Below are 25,273 nucleotides of genomic sequence, written 5' to 3'. Positions count from 1 at the left end.
ATGGATGGTTGGTGGATGGATGGATAGATGGATGGATGGATGGATGGTAGATGGATGGATGGTTGGTGGATGGATGGATAGATGGATGGATAGGTGGATGGATGGGTGGATGGATGGTTGGTGGATGGATGGATAGATGGATGGATAGGTGGATGGATGGATAGATGGATGGATGGATGGATGGGTGGATGGATGGATGGGTGGGTGGATGGATGGATGGATGGGTGGATGGTGGGTGAGTGGGTGGATGAATAGGTGGGCGAATGATGGTTGGATGGGTGTGTAGGTGGTTGGACATGTGGATAGGTGGGTAGATTGAGTGGAAGGGTATTTCTCATGGCCTTCCAGGGCTGAAGACTTTCCCTGGTCTATCTGAAAAGGCATCCCAGATATCACTCTTTATCACTTGTGGCCACAGCCACATCCCTCCCATCTTCTCAGTTGTCACTCACGCTTACCGTGTTCCCAGTGAGCTGCTCAGACAGCCACAGGATGCTTGGCTGTCCCTGGTTCTGGGATGTCAGAGCTCCCAACTCTCCCTGGTTCTGACAGGTGCCCGTAGCTTGCCAGCATCCCTGAGTCAGGGTCTCCCAAGGACACCCTTATTCTTCTCCGGCCCCAGGCCGAGTGCATCATGTAGGTCTCATATAATCTCACAGCTCTCTGTGCTAGGTGTTACTCGTATTTCAGTCAGAGGAAGTGGCTCAAGGGCACATAGTCTGCAAAGACTGGGGGTCAGGATTCAACTCAGGCCTGCTGAGCCTGGCAATGACCTTGGTGGTTTCCAACAGGTGTTCCCGATCCAGAGTCACTGACATTCCTAGTTACACACTCGCACCTCTGGTGCCTGGGCCTTAAACACAGCAGGCCGTGAGTCTGAGTGGCAGGGACATGCTGCTGTGGGATGCTGTGACTCCCTGCTTTGGGGACTTGCCAAAGGCGCATTTCCCCTTCCTTGTGGAGGCCGATGAGGCTTCTCTTGCAACTAGTGGGGCTGCCAAGCTCAGGGACCCACAGTGTGCGGGGCTCACACACTGGCGGCCCGGAGTCTGAAGTCACTGTGTTGTGCCTGCTGGAGGCTGCGTGGGCAGGCGTGCCCCTTGTTTAACTCCGCTCACTCACACCCTGCCGGCTGTCAGGAGCCCGTGGCTCACACGCATATGCCTGCTGTGATGGCGACCCCCACCGCTGCCCCGTCTGCCAGGAGGTGGCCTCTGTCGCCATGGGTTGCCACGCAGGGCGGCAGGCCCTCCGTGGGCTCGTTGTGCAGACTTTCCCCCTCATACTGGATGCCAGGTTTTAATGTAAAGACTTTCAATGTTGGATTGTTGGCTCAAACGCTTTTCAAGTGCCGTGAGTTTGATCGAGGCACTGCTGGGGCTCCCGATGATGACCTCTGTCTGAGCGGAAGCATGCAGTCCCAGGGCGTACCAGGAACAGAGCTCTGGAAGGTGCCAGAAAGAAGCGTATACCTGTTGGGAGCTGTGGGTGCTTACCTCTGGGGACAGACATGGTCAGATCCGGCCCCAGCAATATGATCCAGTGGGATCCAGAAGGAAGCAAGAACCAGAGCCTGCTCCAGGCGCCAGGGACCCAAGGGAGAGACATTCTCGTCCCCCGAGACAAGGCTGTAGGGCCAGCACGTTGTCGTCCTACTAGCCTACCGCCTGTCTCTTCTGTCCCCGCACAGAGCCTGTGGGAGAGATTTGCAAACAAAGAAAGAAAGAAAAGAAAATGAATCAATGTTAGGGAAGAGAAAGTCTCCCCCTTACAGAGCTGAGCCAGGTGTCTGGTGCGGGAGAGGCAGGGTTGCCAAATGTAGCAAACACAGACAGGGAGCCCTGGTTCATTGTGGGTTTTAGGTAAATAACAAATGCAACATTTGGGACAACTTCTACGGAAATGGATTTGTTGTTGATGTGAAATTTAGATTTACCTGGGGGGCCTTGGATTTGTGGGGGGACCTCAGGGAGAGGGAAGTAGGGCATGAGGTGGGCAGTGGGGGGAGGGTTGGGAATGCCCATCGGCATCTCGGGGATTCTGGGAATCTACAAGACAAGGAAAGCCAGGAGCCGTGACAGCGGAGCGTTGGGTCATTCCGCCTCCCGCGCCTGTGCCCGTGCGGCCCGCGGGACAGTGACCTGCGTCATCCCACAGCCTGGCCCTGGGTGTCCAGCCCCCTGTGGGGGAGCCGCGCCGCCCGCTTCCGGCCCCTTAATTGGATGAAATGTGCAGCTGGGCGCCTGAGGAAGGGAAGGTGGGGCTGCCAGGCAGGGAGGAAAATTAACCTTGGACTCAGCGAGGCCACTGGCTGCTGATTTATTGATCGCCTTGAAATAACAGCCCAATCTAATACAAGCTGACCGAAAGTCAGATAGATAGTTGTTATTCATAGGATTCCTTGTTTCCTCTTTCCCACACGGCCCGTCTCGGGCTCTGCCACCTTCTGTTATTAGATTACTCAGAAAGTACATTTATCACGCCGCCCCGTTGCCCAGATGAAGGCCCAGGGATGTGGGGGCCCCGCTGGGATGTCACGGGTGGCAGAGTGGTCCCCAAAGGGCTGGGGCATGGGTCCCTTTCCTGGCCCCCCGGGAGTGCGCTGTGGCTGCGGAAGTGGAGGAGTGTGGCCTCTGGGCTGAGGTCTGGTGTGTCTCCTCGGACACATCAGTCAGCCCCACAGAAGCAGGTGAAGGCGCCTCCTTTGGAGGATGGACTCAGGACTCTGGGGTGTCGCGTGCGGAAGAGTCTCTGCCAGGGTACGTGACATTGGCAGCTGTTCTCTGTCCCTAGAGCTCGGGTGCAACAAGGATTGGACTTAAAAATCAGCTTCACTGAGGTGTAGCATACATACGCTACAAGGCACACACTTCAGGGGCACAGTTTGAGTCCTGACCAAGGTGTCTGCCCATGTGACGCCTGCTCCCATGGAGGCATAGGGCATTTCCTTCCCCACAACGTCCTCCCGTGTTCCCCTCCCCTGCGGCTCTCCTCCCCTTCCCGGCCCCAGTGGAAGGAGGCAGAAGGCACTCTTATATTTGGCTCCTTCTGCTCAGCTTATCGTTGATGACAATCGTCCCTTTGCACAACGGGACACGTTTTGTCTCTGCGTTCCGGACGGTGGGGGGGTGGGTTTCTGAGAGCCAGAGCCTCAGGAGTGCCGAACGTTACTGCTCCCACGTCCACCTCCTTTCACAGCTGGACAAACAGCTCCAGAAAGAGAGAGAGACAGACAGAGAGAGAAAGAAACTGGCCTCGAGCGTGGAGGGTACACCGGCAGGTCTGGGGCCAGCATCTAGTGGGCCCAGTGATTTCCCCCTCTACGCTTTCCAGACTGGGCCTGCGGGGACAGTCCCAAGCCCCTTGGGTGGAAGTAGGTGACGCCTTACGTCATTTGTAACTGATTTCAGTGTCCTTTTGAAAGCACTATCCCATCCGCTGGGAGGGGAAAAAAAAAATCAATAGTCTTTCTAGCTGTATCTTAAAATTAGTCACAAGGAACAAGGTGTGCGAAAGAGAGCTTGTTTGAAAAACAAGTAGCTCATTGGGAGGGTGGAGAGAGGGGCCGTCCCTGTGTGGAGGGAGCACTGGATCAGGAGCCCGAAGGTCATTGTGCTGCTCTTCTTTCTGGCTGTGTGACCCCACCAGTCTCTCTGAAAGGACTTCTCTTTACCCCTTCGTCTGTACCCCTTGGTCGACTGCTTCGGAGGGTGTCTTCCTGGGGACCTTCGGAGGAACCCTGTGCAGGCCACACAATCTATCTTGACGTCTGACCACCCCAGACACCCTCCGGATTTAGGACCAGGCACACAGATGGCAGATCTACTCCATGAGCTCCCTGAGGGCAGGCCTGCTGGTTTACCGACGACTGCTTGAGCCCCCACTCATGGCGGTTGAGTTGGGTTGAATCCTACAAGCAAACAACGTGTCTGCCTCTCTGCCTACCTGTGATCTCTGTCTGTCAAATAAATAAATAATAAAATCTTTTAAAAAAAACAACAACACTTACAGCTCATTAACAAAGATAATCAACCCAATAGAAAGAATGGCAAAGGACTCCAACAGACTCTTCTCCAAAGAAAACATACAAATGGCCAGTAGGTGTGTGAAAAGATGTTTCATGTCATCCGTTAGTGTGTGGGGATCCCAAATAAGGCGGCTTGCCACTTCTCACCCACTAGAGTGGCTACAGCTTTTTGTTGTTGTTGTTTTTGTAAATGGAAAACACCAAGTGTTGGCGAGCATGGGGAGAAATCGGAGCCCTTACACTCTGCTGGCTGGCATGGAAAAATGGTGCAGCCACTGTGGAGAACGGTCTGGAAGTTCCTCAAAAGTTAAAAAGAGATTTACCCTATGACCCCGTAATTCCGCTGCTGGGTATACCCCCAGGAGAAGCAAAAACCTGTGTCCACACAAATTTAGATGCGGGTGTTCAGAGCAGCCTGGTCCCTAGTAGCCAAAGGACGGAAAGGACTCGAATGTCCATCACCTGCCAGGGTAAACAGAATGTGGTCTCCGCACACGATGGGATGCTGTTCGGTCCTAAAGTCACATGCGACAACTTGCATTAACCTCAGGAACGTTACGCTGAGTGAAAGCCAGCTGCAGAAGGCCCCAAGGTTCTGTTTATACCCCTTTTGGAAGAGGGAAACCCACAGACACGGAGAGTAGATGAGAGGTTGCTGGGGGCTGGAGAGGGGGCGGCAGAGTGACAGCTAACGGGTACGAGGTTCCAGTGTGGGGTGATGGAGGTGTTCTGGGATTAGACCCTGGTGATGGCTGTGCAGCGAAAAAACACTTTGAATTTTATCCTGAAATGTCTTTTTGAAAACCTCGAGTTGCCCACAAGAAGCGCACCCTGCGCGCCGCCCTGCCTTCCTCCCACCGGGCCACCTTCGCAGCCTCTGGAATGCTCAGCCCTCGCTTCCGCTTCCCAAGTGAAGCCTGAGCCTCCTGTGGGGTCAGCAGGGGCCGCCTGCCTGGAGCCGGACAAAGGGCTTGTTTACCTGCCGGGAGAATGTGGGGGGCAGTCAACAGCTGATCTGCAATTGCGGGGAAGGCCCGGGAGTAAACTTCCCATAAACTCCAGCCGTCCCCCACCCCCACCCCCCACCACTCAGGCTCTGAGGACAGGCCCGGGAGCCACCTCCTCCAGGGACAGAGTCAGAGTCGGTGGCCTTGGGCCAAATCATAGGTGTGCCTGGAACCGCCAGTCACTCTCCAGGACCCGGTGCCGGGAAGGGCCGGTGCGAGGCGGGAAGCGGCACTGGGCGGCAGAAGAAGAGCGGCTGAGGCCGTGGGGGAGATACTGGCCCCAGGAGCCCCCGGGACCTCATCCTCCTGCAGTCATTCCGGGACCACAGTGGGCCAGCCGGGGCCCTCGAGACCCTCCGTGTATGACACACGTACACATATGTTCAAGTTCAGGGCCCAGGTGGGTGACCTGCTCACATAACCAGAGAGCGGCCACCTCGACTCCCCTACACCCCCCCAGTATCCCTGACTGTGGATTTGCCTCTGTGCACCCCGCCCCCGGCCTCCACCCGCAGGTGCAGGGGAAGGGCCCCCCACCCCAGCCCCTGACCTCTGCCCGCAGGTGCAGGGAGAGGGCCCCCCCAACTCTCTGCCCATAGGTGCAGGGGAAGCCCAGCATGGCGCTTGTGCACGTGAGGAAGCTGGGCTGGTGGAGACAAGCAGAGCCGGCTGTTCACCGTGCTCTGTGTGAGCTGTTGAAGGTTGCGATAGGATTAGAGCGAAAAACTGAAATAAGGATTCCGTGGCTAAAATTAAAAACTTGGAAATCTATGCCTGGCGGTGCGCTGCGGTAGCAGGGCTGAGGGTGTGGCTTGCCCCTTCTTGGCCTCCCCCTCCCCCCGGGTGGTGAGAGCATCCTGCAGGTGTGATGTTGGCCCCGGGGGTTTTCCTCTCCCCTTGGCAGCTCCTGTCTGTACCCTCGCGACCTGGCGTGGCCGCTGGGAACAGTGTCGGGCAGGATGCCGGCTTTGCAGCAAGGCCTAGAGGCTGGTATGAGCCCTGCTCTGACCCGGGTGTCTCTTCTGGGTTCGGCTCTCCTTCCGCTGCTCCGTGTGTGTTGTGTGTTTCCAGAAGGACCTTGGGGTCCACCGGGCAGGACTAGAGGAAATCCCTGCAGGGCTGGCCCGAGTTCCACAGGCACCTGCTCCGTGTAACTCTCCCTGCTTGGCATGGGGACCTGCCCCCCACATCCACGTGGGCTCCGGATTCTCCGCAGCGAATGTCTTATGTTGCTTCCTTCTCTCTTCCGTGCTGTTTAGGTTGCGAGATGGGAACAGAAAACCCGCCAGTTGAGCAGGGCCTTCCGATCCCCCTACCTGGCCTGCTACTCCCTGGGTGCTGCCATTTTGCTCTTGAACGTCCTGCGCTCGCACTGGTAAGCTCCCCCGGGCTGCCTGGCCAAAGTCTGCGTCATCGTCGGCATCCACGGCGTGCGGAGGGGCGGCTGCTGCTGGCGGTATGAGGCTGTCCACCGAGATGCGGGGAGCACTGGGTCTGCGCCCGGGGAATTCTCTCCAAGCCTTCGCCATGGCAAGTCACCCTTCCCTCGCTGGGCCATCAGACTCCTGTGGGCAGAGGAGTCCTCGTGGCCCCGGGAAGGGGACAGTGCCATGTGCCTGGGATCCGGGCGTGGAGGAGTGGGGTGGGCAAGACCAGGTGGTCCCCAGGCTCCTATCCCCAGTCTCCAGTGTGTAGAGAGAGCTGCTGCGGGAGTCCCCTCTGGGAAGGGCCGGGACAGAGGCAGGTGACACTCGGGGACGGGGTCTCATCCAGCCTCCGGCTGTGCCAGCGAGCTGCTCTTCTCATCTGTGGACTTGATGTATTACCTTCCTGCCACCCAGGGAAGAGGACAGAGTGGGCGAGCTCCTTCTAGATGATGAAGCGCCGTCCCCGGGCCGGTGGCGAGCAGTCGTGCTCAGATGGGAGGCGCGGCACCCTTGGGGCGCGGGCTGCAGGAGGGCGGTGAGAGCTCCGTCAGAGGTGGCCCCGCCCGGCCTGGCTGTCCCTGAGCCTTGGGTGCTCCGTCCGCGGTTCTGTGAGAACCGTGGTGGGCGGCACACTAGCTCCTGAACTGAACCGTGGCCCATGCGGTGCTTTGAGAAATGGAGACAAGACATTTCAAGAACCCCCGTCCCTGACTTGTCGTGACAGATGAGCTCTGGGGGCGTCAGCCCCCACCTGGCAGTGGCCACTGGGGAGCCGAGGGGCAGCTCGGGTGGGCCCTGGGTGAGAGGGGGTGGGGTGTGCGGGGTGCGGCCTCAGTAGATGCCAAGGACGAGGGGGTGCGTGTTGACTGGGCCCTTCCCACTCCCACCCCGAGGGAGCCAGGGCCCCGGCCTTCCCTCTCTGTGTCCAGGACACCTTTGCTATACACCCCTGCTGCCTTCCTGCCATGGTGGGCTTGGCCTACTGGGTGTGGGGAGAGGGAGTGTGGCCAGGAGGGGCCCCGCCAAGGCCAGCCTTCCCCATGGACAGTTGCTTCTTGGCCTTTTGGGCTTCCTGCTCATTGTCACCTTACAGTGACAGCAGCCCCAGCCGTGTCAGTGGGCTCTGGGTCGCCTCTTCCCAGGCCCCTGGCAGGGCCCCCGCCCCGTTCTCTTGCCTCACCTCTGGTCGGGTCTGGCCTTTCCTTGTGCGTTAGCCCTTGGCGTCCATGGCACCTGCCAGAGCCCCGGGTGACCCCCCGCTCCAGCCCAGCTCCCGCAGAGCCCCAAGGCCGTCCGTTGGTACAATGTAACGTGACAGTGAGCCCCAGGAGTGTCAGGCCTGTGCCTGTCCTGTGAGCCAGTCGATGGCCAGGGCCAAATGCCGCGCCTTGCAAAGAGGCGATCAGCGAGCACTCAGGCTCAAGGCAGAGAGGATCGAGCCTGCACTGGGAGCCCGGCAGACCCCTGACCCTGGGGACAGAGGTCACAGGGTGGCTCAGAGGCGCCATCGCCGTCTGAAAGCTGAGGAGTGCTCTAGATGTGGAAACAAGAGGCTTACTTCTTGGCCCTGTCCCTCTGTCCCCTGGGCCTCCTTCGGACTGTGCTCGCGGTGCCAGGACTCCGGGAGACCTGGTCTTCCCTCCTGGTGCACTCTCCCGAGGGGCTGTGGCTGCCCAGGACGCTGGGGGAGAGAGGGGCTGGCCCACCCAGGCCTGGGCCTGTGCTGCCCACCGTGGCCTGCCGCAGCCCATCACGGCCTCCCAGCCTCAGGGTCCTCAGCTACCCGGCAGGAAAAGTCTCTCCTAGCATGGCTGGCACAGGGGCTCTTGTCACCGCCCTCCCTCCCTGGGACGTCGGTTACCTGTTCTTGGTGTCTTCTGGGAGGCTCCTTCCATCCCTTTTCTGAGCAGGGCCCGGGGTGGGGCTTGCTTAGCAGAACCAGTAGTGGCTGTCTCGGCGGAGCAGCAGGCCTGGGTCTGGTCCCGATCTTGTCACCGTACAGACTCATGTGTGTGTCACCACACTTGTAACCTTTTGTTTCTGGACCCTGCCACTCTCGGCCCTGACCAAAGGGCTCCTGCGAAGTGGGGCGGGGAGGGGGGCTGCCTCCTGCACGTGCCCGTGCACCCCCAGTGATCCTGCGGTGTCCCTGGCCTGGCGGGGTATGGGCTGGGCAGCGGTGGCCTGTGGGGTCAGGCCACAGCTGGGATGCGGTGGGAAAGGAGGCGCCTGAGGTTCCCAGAGCCAGGGCAGTGACATCATGGATCGGGTTTTCAATTCACAGGGGCTACTCTGCTCTCCTAGCTAACCTCCCTCACTGCGCAGCTTAGGGAAACCATCACTTTGGGTCCCCGCAGCAGCCGAGGGAGGGGACTGGGAGGGACAGGGGTGTGGAGGAAGGTGCCCTCCCAGCAGAGAAGCTGTGTGGGTGGCCGCCAGCCCCTTTGTGTCTGCTCTGGGCGGGAGGCCCACATCCCGCCTTGGCTGCTGGGGACCTTTGGGCACCCTGTGCTGTGTGCTAGCCTTACCCCTGCCCATGGGGTCCCTCCCTCAATGACTCTCAGACCCCGCCGACCTCCTTCCTTCTTCCCCAGCCCCCACCCCGGCCTGTAGCCCAGCCCTGTTAGCTCCTTCCCGGCTCAGCAGCTTTTTTCCCCTTTGCTTTCTTCCCTCGGGAGCCTTTGCTCACAGGGCCCGCAGACGCTCTCCCCCTCTGGAATGAATGAATGAATGGATGAATGAATCCCTTACCCTCTCTGTTCTGCCTCCTAGCTGGTGTTGAACTCGTCCGGCATTGGCAAACTGTGCTCCCAAGGCCCACCCTGCTAGCCACCTGCTTTTTTATGTCCCATGAGCTACGCTAGAACCTCATACAAGTGGAATTAGACGGTATTTGTTCTTCTGCGTCTGGCTGATTTCCTCAGCACAATGTCGTCAGGGCTGCTCCCTGTTGGAGCACAGGTCAGAAGCGGCTTCATAATGCCCAGCCAAGTAAGCCAGACACAAGGACTCGTCCTGTGTGATTCCGCTTACATGTGGGGTCTGAAAAAACCCCAACATACAGAACAGAGAGTCGGTTTCGCTAACCAGCCTTATTGTGGTAATTGTGGTTTTATAATATAGGCGTATATCAAGTCATCACGCCATATGCCTGAAACTCACCCAAAGTTAGGTATCAGTTATATCTCAATAAAACGGGGACAGAATCAAGGCACTTTGAATTTTTTTTTTAAAGAATGTCCTTCTATAGTTCTGCATATAACTCTTTGGGGAACTGTACCGTTTCCTACAGCTGCTGTACCATTTTCCCTGCCCATCCGCGGTGCGCAAGGGCTCTCATTTCTCCACATCCTTGCCAGTGTTTGCAGTTACTATTTTTTCTTTCTTCTTCTAATTCTTCTTCTTCTTCTTTTTTTTTTTTTTTTTTGAGGGTAGGACAGGGGCAGAGGGAGAAGGAGAGAGAGAATCCCAAACAGGCTCCACAGTCAGCACGGAGCCCAACGCGTGGCTCGATCCCACGGCCCTGAGTTCATGACCTGAGCCAAAGTCAAGAATCAGACCCTCAACCAGCTGAGCCCCCCAGGCTCATGTTACAGTTTTTTCATAACGGCCATCCTTAAGAGTATGAACTGTTTTGATTTGCATTCCCTTGAGCATTTTTTTTCATGTGCTTATTGGCTATCTGTCTATATTCCTTTGAGAAATGTCTATTCAAGTCCTTTGCTCATTTTTTAATCAGGTTGTTTGTCACCGTTGAATTATACAAATGCTTACGTTTTAAATGGTTCTGTGAGCCTCCGCAGGATATCCCAGGTTTTGCCTCTCAGCCTTCAAAGCTGGAAAATCTTTATTCTCTGGCCTTTTGAGAAATAGTTTGTCAACCCCTGGGCTGATTGCTGACTGAGGTCCCTTCTAGCTCATTCAGAGGCATAATTTTATGATTTTCCATATCAGGTGTCAGCAGACTTTTTCTAAGGGCCGGATTGTAAGTGTTTCTGACTCGAGGGCCACAGAATCTCTGTTGTGACTCCTGGAGATGGCACGTCAGCACGTAAAGATATGCGCGTGGCTGGGTTTCAATAGAATGGAATTTACGAGAACCGTCCGCAGGGCCAAATTTGGCCATAGGCTGTGGTTTGCCCGCTCCTGCGCTCCATGAAAGGAAAGTCCTATTGCTGCCTTTGCGTATCCATATCCACCTGGCAGATGCCATCCCAGACCCCGGGAGGGAGTGTGAGTCAGAGCAGCCTGGGGAAGGGGTAGGTGCCCTGGGGCCACCTCAGCTCTGCTCCCCGATGGGTGGGCCTGGAGCAGGTCACTTAGGCTCTCTTGGTCTCCTGTGTGAAGTGGAGCGGGAGTCTGGAGTCACCTGTCCTCACTGAGCAGCTCCTCTCCGAGTGTCTGGCCATGCAGGGGAATCCTGGGCCGAGCTGATGCCATCCTGCCTTGGGCGCCATTTTGTGGTAACATGGATGGGGCGGTGATGTGGGCAGAAATCCATGCTCCACTTGGGAGCCGGTAGGAAGTGGGTAAAGGAGGGACCGCTCTGCCTGGATGCCAGCGGGAGGCAGGACACTCGGGGGCCCCGGGTCTCTGGTTCCCTGATAGAGGCACCTCCTTCCTGCAGGCCCCCAGCCCCGCACTGTGGGTTCCTAGGAGACCAAGGGGACAGGCCCCCAGCAGCCCAGCTCCAGACAGGTAGACACCGGCAAAGAGCTCCCCGCCTCGTTCTTGCATCCGGGGCCTGGGGAGAGCTGGGAAGAAGTCCTCCCCGTGCCCAGCTGCTTGTAGCTGATTGGTCCTCTGCTCGGCCTCCTTCCCGCCTTCTTGTTCTTGGCATTGGCCTGGCCCGGTGTCTGCCTTCCAGCCCATGACTTTCTCCCGGTTGGACCTGCCACACCAGGAAGTTTCTGGGACGAGAGGGAATGTGCTCGCAGGCAGGACTGCTTTCTCCGCTCACCTTGCCCAGCAGCAGGCGCTTTTCCTCCTCCCGGGTCCTCTCCCACGTGTCCTTCCCTCTGCCGCATGGAGTGATGGCGGGGTGTGGGGCTTCCAGAAGACGCTTGTGAGAATCCTGGCAAGACCCCCTTCTGCCGTTCCCCACCCCCTTATTTTCCTGAGCACCCTTTCTCATACGTGCCTTCGTCTGATTTCTGTGTGTTTTCTTTTTCTTTTGTGGTAAAATAATACATAAAACAGGAAATTCACCATTTAGCCATTTCAGAGTGTACAGGTCTTATAACAGTGATGTTTAGAACACTTGCGATGTTGTGCAACCCCTTTTGTCTAATTCCAGAACTTTCTCACCCCAGATGAAAACCCTGTACCCATTAAGCACATGTCCCCCCACCCCCCATCCCTGGGCACTGGAAAATCAGAATTGGCTTTCCGGCCCTGTGGGTTTGCCTGTTCTGGCCATTTCCAGTCTGTCTGTCCTTCTCTCCGTAAGCCACAACTTCCGTGGTGGGGTGGTGGGTGGCGAACACACGCATGCCTGTGGGGGGCGGGGGACTGTTGAATGGAGCACAGAGAACGTGCCTGGTAAAGCCCTGGGCATGGGTGTCGGGAGAGCCCTGGGCTGCGGGTCCGCCAGGCATGAGACCAGGGCCCCGTGGTGGCGGCCGGTCCAGAGGGACGGGGCCAGGCATCCATGTCAGCTGGTCTGCCCCAGACGAGCGACCAGAGGTGGTCTGGGGGCCGCCAACAGGATGCGTGGGCTCCTTATTGGGAAGCCATCGTTGCAGACCTGTTTGCTCAGGCTGTGGGGGCATCTGTTGAAGCCCCCCACCCTGCTGGCTGCATCCCCTGCAGAGCCTGGTGGCCTGGAGCCAGCATGACACAGCGTGGCCCCAGTCCCACCCTGCCACCTCCCCCTGGGGGAGTGGCCTCAGGGCACCAGGGAGCCCCTGCTGTATGGGGCAGCCCCTCAGTGGCGCCCGTGTTCCAGCATGCTGCAGCACTGCCCGGGGTCGTGTGGAAACGGGGTGGGGGGTGTGCCAGCATGGGGGTTGGCGAGCAGGAGCAGGCGGCTTCCTCACACAGGCTGGGGTACACGTTTGGCAGAAATGGGGCTGGGCCGCGGTGAGGGGAGCAAACCACCTGCCCCTCCGGGTAGTAGTTGCCTAGGTGCAGGCCCGTCCCCCCCGACCTGTGCGTAGACCGGCCACATTGCTGGGGTGTCCACGCATGGGTGGCTCTCTGTCCTGGTGGCATTCGTGTGCTGGTCATTGCTGCATCCAGGGCCCCACGAGGACTGCTCACAGGATGAGGTCGGGACAGGCCCAATGGCCGGGTGGCCACACCTAGGAGCGCACTCAGGCTGCCCCAAGTTCACTGCCGAGGGGGGCTGTCAGAAGGGCCGGTGAAAATGTGGGGGCTCCCCCAGGCTCGAGGAGTGTGGGAGGACGCTGATCCTGGTTGCTGGAGGCCCTCCACGCCTAGTATCTGCACTGCTCGGGGGCATGTGGTCCTCCCCACAGCGTGGGGCTCGGCTGCTAGGCCAGCGGGAGAAAGTCTGACTTCTTTCTGACCTCCAGAGCCTCTTTGAAAGGCTCCTCCACTCCGTCCCCACCTGGCCAGCGTAAGTCTCCTTTTCGATGAACTGTAATTACTTCTGGAAATGATCTTCACCTGTGTTCGCAGGGCCTCCCACACCCAGGGGGAGGGATTCTTTGGGCCTGCACGCTGAAGCCCCATGGAGGTCTGCCTGCCCCTTGATGGAAGGGAGTTCTGGGCGCAGGGAACAGGAGGCATGGCTGGGGTCAGCCTTGGCTGTGCAGGTGGTGCGGGCACTGGGGGTTTGCCTTGGGGCAGGGCCGCAGGTAGAGGTGTGGTTCAGAGTGGAGGCACTCCAGAAGGAGGCAGGTGAAGACCGAGGCCAGGGCTGGGAGCCGCAGAGGTCCATGTAGACTTAGAATCCGGAGATGGGGCAACTGATGGATGTGGGAATGAGGGGTTTCCCTCAGAACACCTTTTACCTCCTGATGCCCAGAGTTCTGTCGTATCCTGCCCGGCCTGTGAGCTGTGGCCAGGGCCTGTGTGCGGCACCCCCTGCCCCCCCAGTGCAGGCAGGAGAGGTGGGAGCAGCCGGAGAGCTGGCTGCCTGACCAGGAGTGTGGCCAGACAGCCTGGGTTAGGCTACCCTGAGGCAAAAGGGGCCTGGCTGTGGGATTTCAAGTAGGTTGTGGGCGGGCGGTACACACAACCCTGCATTTCAACAAGGTGGACCCAGATGTTGGGGTCGGGGCCCAGATAGAGGGCGCTTTCTCCTCCAGAGCAGTGGGGGCCAAGGACTTCTAGCTGGGAAGGCAAACACAGGACCCGCCCCCTGCCCACTCACCTCCCCACTGTCCCACCCCCACCCCATCTGTTCCCTTATTTGTAAGATAAGACAGACCCTCTCTTGGCTGTGATGGGTTTGGGAAACGCTTTGAAAAGGTGCTGTGTTCATTCAAGGTACAGCTTCCTGGCCCTAAATTCTTGCTGTGTGACGATTTCATAGGGGGTGACGTGGGTGAGTGTTTTTGTTTTGTTCTGTTTTAATATGTATAGGTCCATTATAATGTGGATTAGGAACAAATAAGTCAGCCCACCGGAGGCCCATGTTCATGGATAGTTTTGCATAATTGGGCTGAACCACCAGGCGTGGGCTAACCTAGGCCTGGGAGGTAGAGTCTGAGGCCAGTTGCCGCTCAGGTTTGCCTGGACGACCCAGTGAGGACGCCCTTGAAGGACCAGAGTCTGTCAGTGGCGGTCCGTTGCAGACAGACACGGGGACAGTCCTGTAGCAGGGCTGTGGGCGCCGCACGTGGCCAAGCCGGCTGCCTGGTGTGTGGTGGGGACACAACGGGCTGTGACACCCTCTCTGCCTCCACCCTGGATTCCCGGATTTCAGGGGAGCAGAGCGCAGACATCCTCAAGTCACACGGGTGACCGAAAGCTCAATCCAGTTTTATAAAAATAGAACCCGAGACAAATGGATGAGTCGCTCCACTCCCACCCCCAGTGCGGAATCTTTCCAAAGGAAATTGCCTCCTATTACTTCATTCTATTACGGAGAGCGTGGCTCACAGAGCCACTCATCCCTCCATTAATTTTCCGTGGGGAATGGACTGTGCCTTCTGGCTTAATGGAGGAGCTGGAACACCACGGGTCACCTGATCGGGGCCGGGCTCTGCCATTCCAGGAACCCTGACGCCTATGGGGCCCGGCGGCGCACAGCATCTGAACAGAGCCCCTGGGAAAGGGCATCGCCTGCTCTCTGTGCCAACCCCAGACAACAGCCCCCTCGTGCTTCGTGGGGAGTGGGAAAGTGCTTCCCCTGGGCCCCTCTCTTCCTCTCTTCCCACTGGTGAAGGACTACAAGAGGGGCCACGGGTGGGCCCCTGGGGCAAGTCTGGCCGTCCCCCACACTTCAGGGGCTTCCTCCCATTACCCGCCCGAGATCTGCCCTTTCTTAGGAATCTCCATATGCTTCCAACCAGATGGCTTTAACAGCGAGGCCATCCCCCTGGGAAGCTGCTTCCACCCCGCACGCCAGAGGTCAGAGTGAGAACTTTCCATTGTCATCTGCCGCGGTGCTAGGCGCACTCAGGGTCAGGGGACTTGAGTGCTTCTTGGAGGATGCGAGGGATTCTGGCAGAGGAACGTGACACCGAGGCCGGCTTCTCTAGAACCCCGTATCTCGTCCCATCCGGGCTGTGGCTGGGCTCGGTGCCCCAGCCCCGGGACTGCCCCCACCCCCGCGGCCATGGTGGCTGCTCTCCGCTCTGCGCCCCTGCAGCCGGCCGTGACTGCCCACTCGGAGGGCACGGCCCCGGCCGGATGACCCCAGGCCGAGGTCTCTGCGGCGGGCTGCTTGCGCCCCAAGCTCCTGGGCCAGGCTCTGTTCCCAGCCTCTGCTGGGGCTATTCCTCTTTCTGGAATGCTCTCCCCGCCCATCATCTCCTTCTCCTGGGGAATGTCTTCATCAGACCCCAGCTTCAGCCTGGCCGTGGCCTTCTGGGCCCTTTGTCCCCTGTGGCCGTCATGCGGCACGTGGTGTTTCATCACATGGTGTCACCCTGCCTGCACACCTCTGTCCCTCCCGCTGTGCACAAGCCCCACAGGCAGAGCCTGACAGGTTTCGTGCTTACTAGAGTGGGCACAGCCCCTGGCCGAGGCTCCAAATGGGGCGACGAGGGCTTACCGTCGTCGTCACACAGAGGCAGACGCCAAAGCTCCGGGCACCAAGTCTGTCTGAGCGTGAATGCTGTTCTTCGGCCAGGAGCTCTTTTGTTGGGATGCCTCATGACCCTAGATTTGGGGGCCAGGGGTCAGCCCAGGCAGGGAGGAGCAGGTGCCTGAGCTATGTTGAGGGAGGTGGAGCCCAGGAGCCAGGCAGGGGGCAGGTATCCCAGTCCAGCTCCCGCCGCCCACCACCCCCACGCGCATATATACACATTCTCTCTCTGCGGGGAGTGGGGAGTCCGGAGTCCTTCGTGCCCTGGTTGCCAAGGAGCGAGGGGCCTGCAGGTAAGCCCCTTGCAGGGCCCACACCCTTCTACAGACAGCAGGGGTGGGGAGGGTGCCGAGGCCGAGTGCTGAAGCTGCCTGCTCCGGGACCTGAGCTGCTGGGTCTGCGGAGTTGAAGGGGCGCCTGGGTCACGGGGCTGCCCAGTGCATGAGGGCCGGTGGTTTACCAGAAAGTCAGGTGAGGGCCTTCAGGGATGGGGCATGGGTGTGTGCATGACCCTGAGCCGTCCCAGCAGCTCCGCCCGGATCTGCACAGTGGCCCTGAGCCGGGGCAGCAGGGAGGCAGAGGGAGGGCAGTGGTGGGCAGAGAGCTGGGGGTGTGGGCAGCGTGACCAGTGGCCGGGTGCTCCTTGATGTACATGCTGCTGCTGGACAGGTTGCCCCGTCGGCCTCTGCCGCAGGCGGAGGGTAAGACCGTGGACTTGGGGGCCGCTTTTCCTCCATTTAGTGAAAATGTATTGTAACCCATCCTGCCTGGTATGTGCTAGATGCCAGGGTGATACTCGAGGGAAGGAGAAGCAGCCTCTGTTCTCCCAGAGCTGAAAGTAGTTGGAGGAGAACGTTCTGGGGAGGTGGTTTTTAGCTCAGTATCGGGATAGTTTTACAATAATTGGAATTTGCCAATGGAATGAATGAGTGAGGATGGTGAATTTGTTCTGGTTGAAAGAGCCTTGTGAATAGAGTTACTTTGTGATGGATGGATGGATAGATATAGGATAGCTGATGGACAGATGCACGGGTGGACGGATGCATGGATGGATGGGTGGATGGATGGATGGATAGACGATAGACCCACAGATGGGGAGATGATGGAGGGATGGGTGGATGGGTGGACAGAAGATAGCCTGATGGATGGGTGACAGATGGTAGAGGATAGACTCGTGGATGGGCAGGTGGACGGATGGAAGAGTGGATGGGTAGAGACTAGCCAGGCGGTTGGCTGTGTGGGTGGATAGGTGGACAGTGAGCGGCCCTGCCAAGAGGTCCCTGGTACAGAGTGGGCAGTTGTCCTGTGAGAGGCAGGAGACCTCCGTGCTCTGAGGGTTACGATCATGGGGGAATGGGAAGTGAATGTTAGTGGTACACGTGTGCCCTGCTCCCACACACATCCTTTCCTTTGAGTGTGTCCTCCCACTAGCACCAGCTCCCTGCTAGCGAGGCAGAGGCCCAGCGTGCTCCTGTGCATCACCACGAGTCCCGCCTGCAGCATGCCTTCCCGTCTGCATAGCCTCGCGGGGAACCGGAACCTCCAAACCCACGAGTGTGGCCACCCCCCTTTGTCACTTGCTGGTCAACAAGGCCTTCGATGGCTTGGCCCCGACAGGAGCTTGCTAGGGCCGTTTGGAGGGAGGGGGAAGACATAAGGAGCCTCTGAGGGGCCACCTGGGATGTGGCCAGCCCGGCACAGGCACCGTGGAGGCCACGGAACGGGTGAGCGTGCCCCAGGCTTCCCAGGGGCACTGGGTCCACCAGGGGCCTGGGATGCCGCCCGCCCGTGCAGCATATGCCAAGTGCAGGGGGACAAGGGTGCAGCCAGGGGCACGCAGCCGTTCCTTTTGGAGCCACAATGACCTCTGAAGTCCCGGTTGCTAACTGGACAGGAATCAGAGTTTGCAAACTGGTGGGCTGGACCTGGTCTGCGGCCTCGCAGAGTCTAACATGGTTGTCATTCTCACCTGTTTCTAATAATTAAATAAAAGTCACAACTTCTGGCTTCTCAAAAACCAAAAATGTTAGTGGGTCCCAGGTTCCTCATTGTGGTCACTACGATGCTGGCAGCAGGGGTGCTGGGGCTGGAGGGCAGCCCCCATCGGTCAGGGCTGTGCTGTCCAGGTCCCCTCACCCCACCTGCAGCCGACTTCGCTTGGCGTCACCTGCCCAGCCTCAGCAGACTCTGAGTTTGAGATCCCTGGATCGGCTGTTCTGGGTGTCACCCGGGGGGGCGGGGTGGGGGAGGGGAAGGGCAGGGCAGCCCCTGTCCATGGCAGTGACCTCCTGACTCCCCCTGCCCCACAGCTTCACGCAGGCCATGCTGAGCCAGCCCAAGATGGAAAGTCTGGATAACCCCACGGCCTACCGTGTGGGCCTCGCGCTCCTGGGAGTGGGGAGCACCTTTGTGCTCTCCAGCTTCTTCGCCCTGGGCTTCACTGGGACTTTCCTAGGTAAGACCCTGAGGGCTGGGGGGCCATGAGCCGATGCACTCTGGGTCCCGGGGCGGGGGCAGGTTTTGGAGGGCGGGGTGCCTGGCTGGCATGTTGCTCTGCCCCTAAGTCTGAGGCTCTGGGCACTTTGCTCCTGCAGGCCCCTGGCTGTCCATGGTCACCCGGGGAGGCCGGGCTCGCCTGTCTCATCCAGCCAGTTGGCTGCCAGGCCAGGTGGCATTGCCATTTGCTGCCTTCGGACCACAAGCCAGGGCTGGTGCAGGTCTGGAGCGGGTGGGGGTTGAGGGGATGCCGCTATCCCTGCTCTGTGTTCCCCACTGCCTATGGCTCAGGGGCTTTTGGGCTCCGGTCCTCATGACGTCAGCAACTTGCCCAAGAAGGAGTGCAGTTGGGCAGAGCAAGGCCATCTTGGGGACAGGGACAGGAAGGAGGAGGGAGCCCAGAGAAGGAGTCCAGCAGGCAGGGGCTTGTGAGAGGTGCCCACCCCTCTGATGGGCTGGGTCAGGTCTGATGGGCTCCCTGCTCTCAGCCCCCGGCCAACTTCACCGAGCTGGCCTCTTCACCGAGCTGGCCTCAATTTCCTCCAGTGCCAGGGGCAGTCCCCAGTGCCCTCCCGGTCCGCCTGGGGGCCTCTCTGTCCATAGTCACTTGGAGCCTGGGGTATGCAGGCTGCAGGGGAGAGCTAGGAACTCTGAGGGTGCTGTGCTCACAGGCAGAGGAGACTCACGGGAGCAGCACGTGCAGGGGGTGGGAGCTACGCCGGTCGCCCAGCTGCAGCAGCGGGACCCTAGGCGGGTTATGCCTCATGTCCAGCTGGAGCTTTAGGTGCCCAGGGCCCGGAGAAGGGCAGTAGGCAGGAAGGTGGGAAGAGGCGTTGGGAGCTCCTGGGTCTGCCAGGAAGGAGCAACGGACTGGGGCGGACAGGAGGGAGGCCCAGGAGCAAACCACAAGCTCCAGGCCAGGATGGAGGGCAGGTGGGCCTGTGTGTGGAGGTCCGGTCTGACCAGGGGTGGAGGTCAGGTGGGGGCCACGTCACAGGTGTCCCTGAAGGCCAGGCAGGGGCCTGAGGCTTCACTCCTGGGTAGGAGGGCCTGGAAAGCTCTCCCAGCGACAAGGAGGTTGCACTGCTGAGGTCGTGGGGGAGGAAGGGCCACGGAGGGAGGAGGGGTACTGTCCGGTCTGCCTCGGGTCCTCTGAAGACCAGGATGAGTAGCCCAGCAGCACACAGGCGTGGCACAGATGTGGGCAGAGAACTGGGAAGGGGCCGGTGTGGGAGGTCAGGGTCGTGGGGGGGGAGAATCGCCTGGGGGAGCCAGTCAGGATGAGCAGCCGGTGACTAGCCCAGCAGCCCGGGATGTAGGGCACGGCGGCCTCGTCCCTCCCATGAGTCAGCCCCAAAGCGGGTTTCTGTGCCATCCACCTCTGGGCCCACAGCCCCTTTCCTGCCTCCTGGGAAGAAAGGCTTTCGCAGCCTCCCGGGTGCCTCCTGTGCCCCTGGACCCCTTTGTCCCCAGATAGCGGACTCCTCCCGCCTGCGGCTGCCCTACTTCTGTCTCCAATGAAGCTCAGAGGCATTTCTGGGGCGCGGAGGCGGGGAGGATGCGCCGGTGCCCTTTCGTGAGCAGCACGGTGCCCGCGGCCGTGCAGGCTGCCTGTGGGCCCGCGCTGGACACGGCGTCTGTGCCTCTGTGCCCCTTAGAGCGGCCTTTGGGGGGAGGCCACGTGGCCACGTTTTGGAGTTGCCGGATGCTGGGCCAGGCTGGGGTCGGCTGTCTGATGGTTGCACTCTCCGCTGTGACCAGCTGCTCTGGGCTCCTTGCGGCCACAATTCTGGGGCTGACCTCCTCGGTGGTGGGCGGTCCAGGGTGGGGGAGCGGAATGGGCCCCCTCATTTCCCCCCGGATGGGAGGCGCTCACCCAGGCCACATGCTGGGTGAGAAGGGAGGATCTGAGGGCAGAAATAGTGGGGAGCAGGCGGGCCTGCTTTCGAGAGTGGAAGGGTCTCTTTCAGGAGGTGACGTGAGCTAAGGGAGAAATGCTGAAGGAAGAAAGCCGCTGGCTGGACAGAGAGCAGGGAAGGGCATCCCCAGCAGAGGAAACAGCATATGCAAAGGCAGGGGAGAGGAGCAGATGGTGGGTGGGAAGGTCCTTGAAGGCATCTGCATGCCTGTGGCCTGAGTGGGCCCAGCACCCGGGGTGTTCCTGGCCGGGGTTAAACCTGCCCCCCAGCTGGCCTGGACCCTCCTGGAGGGCAGATCCCGAGGTGCCCACCCTGGGGTCTCCCTCAGGAATGGTGTGGCCAGCCTGTGAGCCTCCGGTCCTGCCCTGTCTTGTCCACAGGCGATTACTTCGGGATCCTCAAGGAGGCAAGAGTGACCACATTCCCATTCAATGTCCTGGACAACCCCATGTACTGGGGCAGCACGGCCAATTACCTGGGCTGGGCCGTCATGTGAGTACTGGGCCTGCCCCGCGGGCTGCCGCCTGGGGAGGCGGGAATGGCCTTCTGTCATTTGCGGGGCGGAGGCGATCTCCGGGACTTTCTTATCCGCAGAAACAAGCCATATCCTAGAACAGGGGGATTAGCGAACTTCCTCCTGAAGGGCGGGAGAGGCGAGGCCCCCAAGCCCACATCTGCAGCTCCCAAGCAGCGGGGAGACAGTGGGTAAAGGAGGGACCGTGGCCGGAGCCAGCACCCCTTCATTTATGGACATGGAAATTTCAATTTCATGTACTTTTCGTGGGTCATGTCATACTCGGTTCCTTTTTTTTTTTTTAACCACTTAAAAAATGTACAAACCATTTCTGGCGTACAAACCATAAGCTGCCAGATGTGCACTAAAACGTGAGGGTTGGTGGGCCCCCAGCGCCTCTAGGGCTCAGGCTGTGCAGAGACCTCGGGTGAGGAGCCGGCAGAGGGAGTGCCTTGGGCTCTGGAGTTCCAACCGTGCGCCCCTCCAGCATGCTTCCCGTTTGCCCATTTTGGATGTTAGGGCTCCTTCCGTGGAATGTTTTTCTGTAGACAGTGTTCTGCTTTTACTGAACACTTGAAACCGCGTGCCTGGAGTGTTACAGGCGTTCCCAGACACCAGGAAGTTACAGGACGCAAAGGAATGAATCTCAAATGGTGGAATGTCAGGAGCGTGATCCTTCTTCGAAACCCCCACCTTTCAGGGCAGCCCAGATCGGAGCACTGGGCTTTGAGTGCCAGGAGCTGGAGGGAGATCTGTGGGTCTGGCCAGGACCTCTTCGCCTGCCCCAGTCCCGCTTGCAGGCCAGACAGTCCCCTTGCCTGGACTCGGGCAGCGGGATCCCAGGGGGAAGGGTCCATACCCCTGGATTCACGGCTCCCGCCCCACTGAGCATCTCCCTGCACCCACCCTACAACTTCTTGACTCTTTCCGCTGACCTCCTTTCCCTACCCACTACCAGCACACCCGCTGTTCTCTCCTATTTCCACCCCCATTTGGTCTTTCCAAACCCAACTTGTGTGTCCCCTCCTCCAGGAAGCCCTCCCTAACCCTTTGCTCCCGCCCCCTCCCCCCCACAGCTGCCTCCTCTGTGCTCAGATGGGCCCTCCAAAGGCCGAGCTCACATGTGGGTCCCCTCTGTGCCCCAGTGGGGTGCCTGGTGCCCGAGTGAGATGTCACCTCCACCTCAGGGCTGTTGGGCCATGGCTCTCAGGAACATGAGGCCCTAGGGAGGCCTGGGCTCCCAGAGACCCCCTCAGGAGGACATCAGCCACACGGTGATGAGAGAGGGCCTCCTCTGTGGCTCAGGACGTGGCCCGGCATCTGAGAGATGTTAGAGACGGGCCATTACCTGGGCTGCCAGATGCTGTCCTCCACCAGGGGCCCCATGGATGGGGCTTCCCGGAGCTGCCGGGTGTGCTGGGCCCCTGGTGGGCCTGGGCATCAGGATTCCTGGGGGCACAAGGCACCGGGGCCTCCTGCTCCGTTCAGGTCTCACCTTCTCAGCTCCCTCGCCTGAGTGGGACACCCTGTCCCCAGGGTGTGCCGCCGGTCCCGTAGGACCAGACCTGCCACCCGCCTCGGGCTCAGGGCCAGGCATGTGGCTCCATCTGGACCTCAGTCTCCCCATCTGCAGAAGGAGATGATCCTCTCCACACGGGGTTTTTAGCATGTCAAGGTCAAGAGCGGGGCAGCACTTGGAAAGGGGTGGAGTTTCACGCGCATGGAATGGAGAGGGGGTGCCCGCTCGGCGCATGGGCCAGGGCCCGGTGTGGGGGCGCAGAGGTCAGTCTGAGCGACACTGGCTATAGATCCCCGGCCCTGTCTTCCTGAGCTGGCTACTGGCAGGTCCACCCAGATGGGAGCCCGCCTGCTGCCCGCCTCCTCCCCAGCTCCTGGGGTGCCTGACTTCTGAGTGCGGAGGCTCTGCTCGCTCTAGAAAACCAAACCAGGGCCAGTGAGTAAAGCTCTGGGAGAGATTTCATTTCAGCCCCAGAAGGTTTTCTGTTAGGTGTTGGCATCTCCTCCGGCCGTGGCGAGGGGCAGACAGCCCGCGCGGCCCTGGGGGATGATTCGAACAAAGTCCACAGAATGGGGGTGCCCATGAACCCATTTCCCTCTCTCCTCCTGGCCATCCAGATGCTGCAGCCCAGCCCCTGTGGAGCCTTGGGGATCCGAGGGAGCTAGAAGAAGGTGGGCTCACAGCTGGACAGCAGGTGCCCCCAGGCCCTTCCAGCAGGGAGCCCACGGAGGGCCCACTGGACACTCCACATGCCCTTGGGGACACCAGACCCATTTCTAGAAAACAGCCTGAAGACACTGTCAGTGGAGGGCAGGTCTCCTAGGAAGGCCCCTATGCAGAAAAGGACCCGCTTGGCCACCCGGGTGACTCTGAGAGGCCATTCTTTCCTTCCTGATTCATCCCCGCTGTGTCCTAAGCTGGGGGACCAGGGGCATGAGAAGAGGGGTGTGGGCCCCTGTTTGAGGACGGAGCCAGCCCAGACATGGTCAGCAAGCAGCCAGTGGGTCAGGACTCCGAGCGAGACAAAAGGCTGGGCTCAGGGTCTGACACTGTCTTCTCCGCAGGCACGCCAGCCCCACCGGCCTGCTGCTGACTGCGGTTGTGGCCCTCGTCTACATGGTCGCCATCCTGTACGAGGAGTGAGTAGACACCTGTCACACATGATGAGTGCGACCGCCAAGCTGGGCCGGGCTTCCCGTTACCACTGGGCGGGCGGTGCCGAGGGAGTCTAAGCCTCCTGCCCCACGCAGACGCCCCCCTCCATCCACGCTCCGGCGGGGTGCGTGGCCTGGGGTGGTGCCATCACCTCCGAGACCTGACCGGAGCTTCTCTCCCTCCCCGTAGGCCCTTCACTGCTCAGATCTACCAGCAAAAAGCCTCCCCATCCCACAAGAGGAGCTGACCGGGCCTGCGCCACGTCACTGAGCGTCTGCTGCCTCCGGCCTGCCCCGAGTGCCAAGCCCTGCAGTGGGGAGAGGGGCCCCGGCTGCTGCTCGGTGTTCGCGCCTGGCGAGGGCCACTCCAGTGCCTTGGAAACCTCTGCCTTGGGGGCCCTGGACATGCTGTTGTCTGGCCACTGAGCCCCCGCCCCCGCCCTGCCGCACCCAGTACGTCCTAACTCACCAATAAAGGCACCCTGACGCCAGCGTCCCCTCCAGCTCTCTGGCGGGGGGCGGGGGGGATGGAAGGAGTTTAGGGCTGTGGGGAGTGGGGCATTCCCCTGAGGGCTCCAGGCCAGGCTGGTGTGGCTCTCCTCACTGACGCCTCTCAGCTCCAAGGGGGGCACCACCATCCACGCTAGGCAAGGAAGGGACTTGCCTGGATGTTTGGGCTTCCTGTATGGCCCGCCTCACCCCTGCCCCAGTACCCCCTTTTCTGTCCCTTTCCTTTGGGGAGCCAGCCCAGCCTCAGGGTGGGGGTATCATCATACACCCAGCAGCCCAACACCTCCATGTGCCAGGGAGCTCCCAGCCTCTGAGAGCTGCCATCCAGGTAAATGATCAGAGAGCAAAAAATACGGCAAAAATTTAAAACCAACGTGGAAGTACCTGGTGGGGGTGGGAGCCCCTGTTAACCATGGTGGTGGAGGGCCCTCTTGAGGAGGTAACATTTGAGGTGAGACCCAAATGAGCAGAGGGAGCAAACTGGAGGATTCCAGGCAGTTGGAAGGGAAATGCAAAGGCCCTGTGGTCAGAACAAGCATGGGGGCCCAAAGCAGCAGGCTCTGAAGGATGGAGCGAGGGAGGAGCAGCAGCCACGAGGTGCCTGGCCCCTGGGGGTCAGACCAGCGGGTCGGCCCAGTTGGTGCCCCTTGGGGCATGACCACATTCACAGAAAGCTGGGCCGTGACCTCATGCTCTCTGAACCCCAGGCCACCAGGTCCACGTTAGATGAGCTGGCCTTGGAGACAGATCATCTCTGTGGCGTGATCTGAGGGTTATCAGAAAAGTCCAGATGCAGTCACATTGCAAAACCTCTGGGCCTATGAGGGGTCTGTGTCTGGATGGGACCTTGCATGCCCCTGAAGGTGGCCATGGGGTGGGGGCGGGCTGTGGGAAGGCGCTGTGGTTGAGGAAGGAGTGAGGCCTCACGTGCTGCCCTGGACTTGCTAGCAGTGCCTGAGCCTGCGGAGGGAGGGGACATTTGGCGTGCAGCTGCTCTGGGGCCCTGCCCTGCGCTGGTGTCTCCAGACGACCACCCAGGCGGAGATCACCCCAATTTGGTGGCTGAGGCTGGGTGACTTGTCCAGGAGGCATAGGTCTGTGCTAACCCAAGCTCACGGTCCCTCTCTCTCTCACTGAGCGGGGAGGAGTTGAAGAGAGCTGGGGGCTCCCTGGGCCATGGGCCCTGGGATGGGGCTTCCTGGGTGGGACCGGAGGACCTGGGCCCAGCACCTAAGTCTCCCCCCACACTCTGGGGCTGAACTCAGCATCTCTGGTTAACGCTGACACTTCTCTCCTAATTCCTCGTGGGCCTCATCGCCAGGAGGAACGGGCCATGTGATCATCTGGGGCCTGTTGGTCAAGCCTGACTGCAGGGCTGAGTGTACCGGGCCTGCCCCTCCTCCGGGCCCCTGCCTTATCTGCAGGCCGCCAGCCCTCTGAGGACACAGGCCAGGCCTTCCCCTCGCCATGCAGACTCCCC

The 25,273-nt window shown here is 60.0% G+C and overlaps 1 protein-coding gene across 8 annotated transcripts in view; it reads left to right on the top strand.

Moving 5' to 3' along the window:
- Nucleotides 1–23,775, top strand: part of PEMT (phosphatidylethanolamine N-methyltransferase) — a 75,394-nt gene extending 51,619 nt beyond the window's left edge. For all 8 annotated transcript variants that reach the window (XM_080825840.1, XM_080825847.1, XM_080825841.1 and 5 more), the window contains exons 3-7: nt 6,294–6,409; nt 17,991–18,136; nt 20,477–20,588; nt 23,194–23,268; nt 23,474–23,775. In XM_080825840.1, coding sequence (XP_080681966.1) covers nt 6,294–6,409; nt 17,991–18,136; nt 20,477–20,588; nt 23,194–23,268; nt 23,474–23,531 — 507 coding nt within the window. In that variant the 3' untranslated portion in view covers nt 23,532–23,775. The remainder of the gene's footprint in view (nt 1–6,293; nt 6,410–17,990; nt 18,137–20,476; nt 20,589–23,193; nt 23,269–23,473) is intronic.
- The last annotated feature ends 1,498 nt before the right edge of the window (nt 23,776–25,273 follow it).

The sequence above is a fragment of the Martes martes genome, assembly GCF_963455335.1.
Source record: "Martes martes genome assembly, chromosome: 16".
In the NCBI taxonomy this organism is placed as follows: Eukaryota; Metazoa; Chordata; class Mammalia; order Carnivora; family Mustelidae; genus Martes; species Martes martes.
Note: the sequence above shows the minus strand (reverse complement) of the source record. Positions and strands in the feature narration are given on the sequence as shown.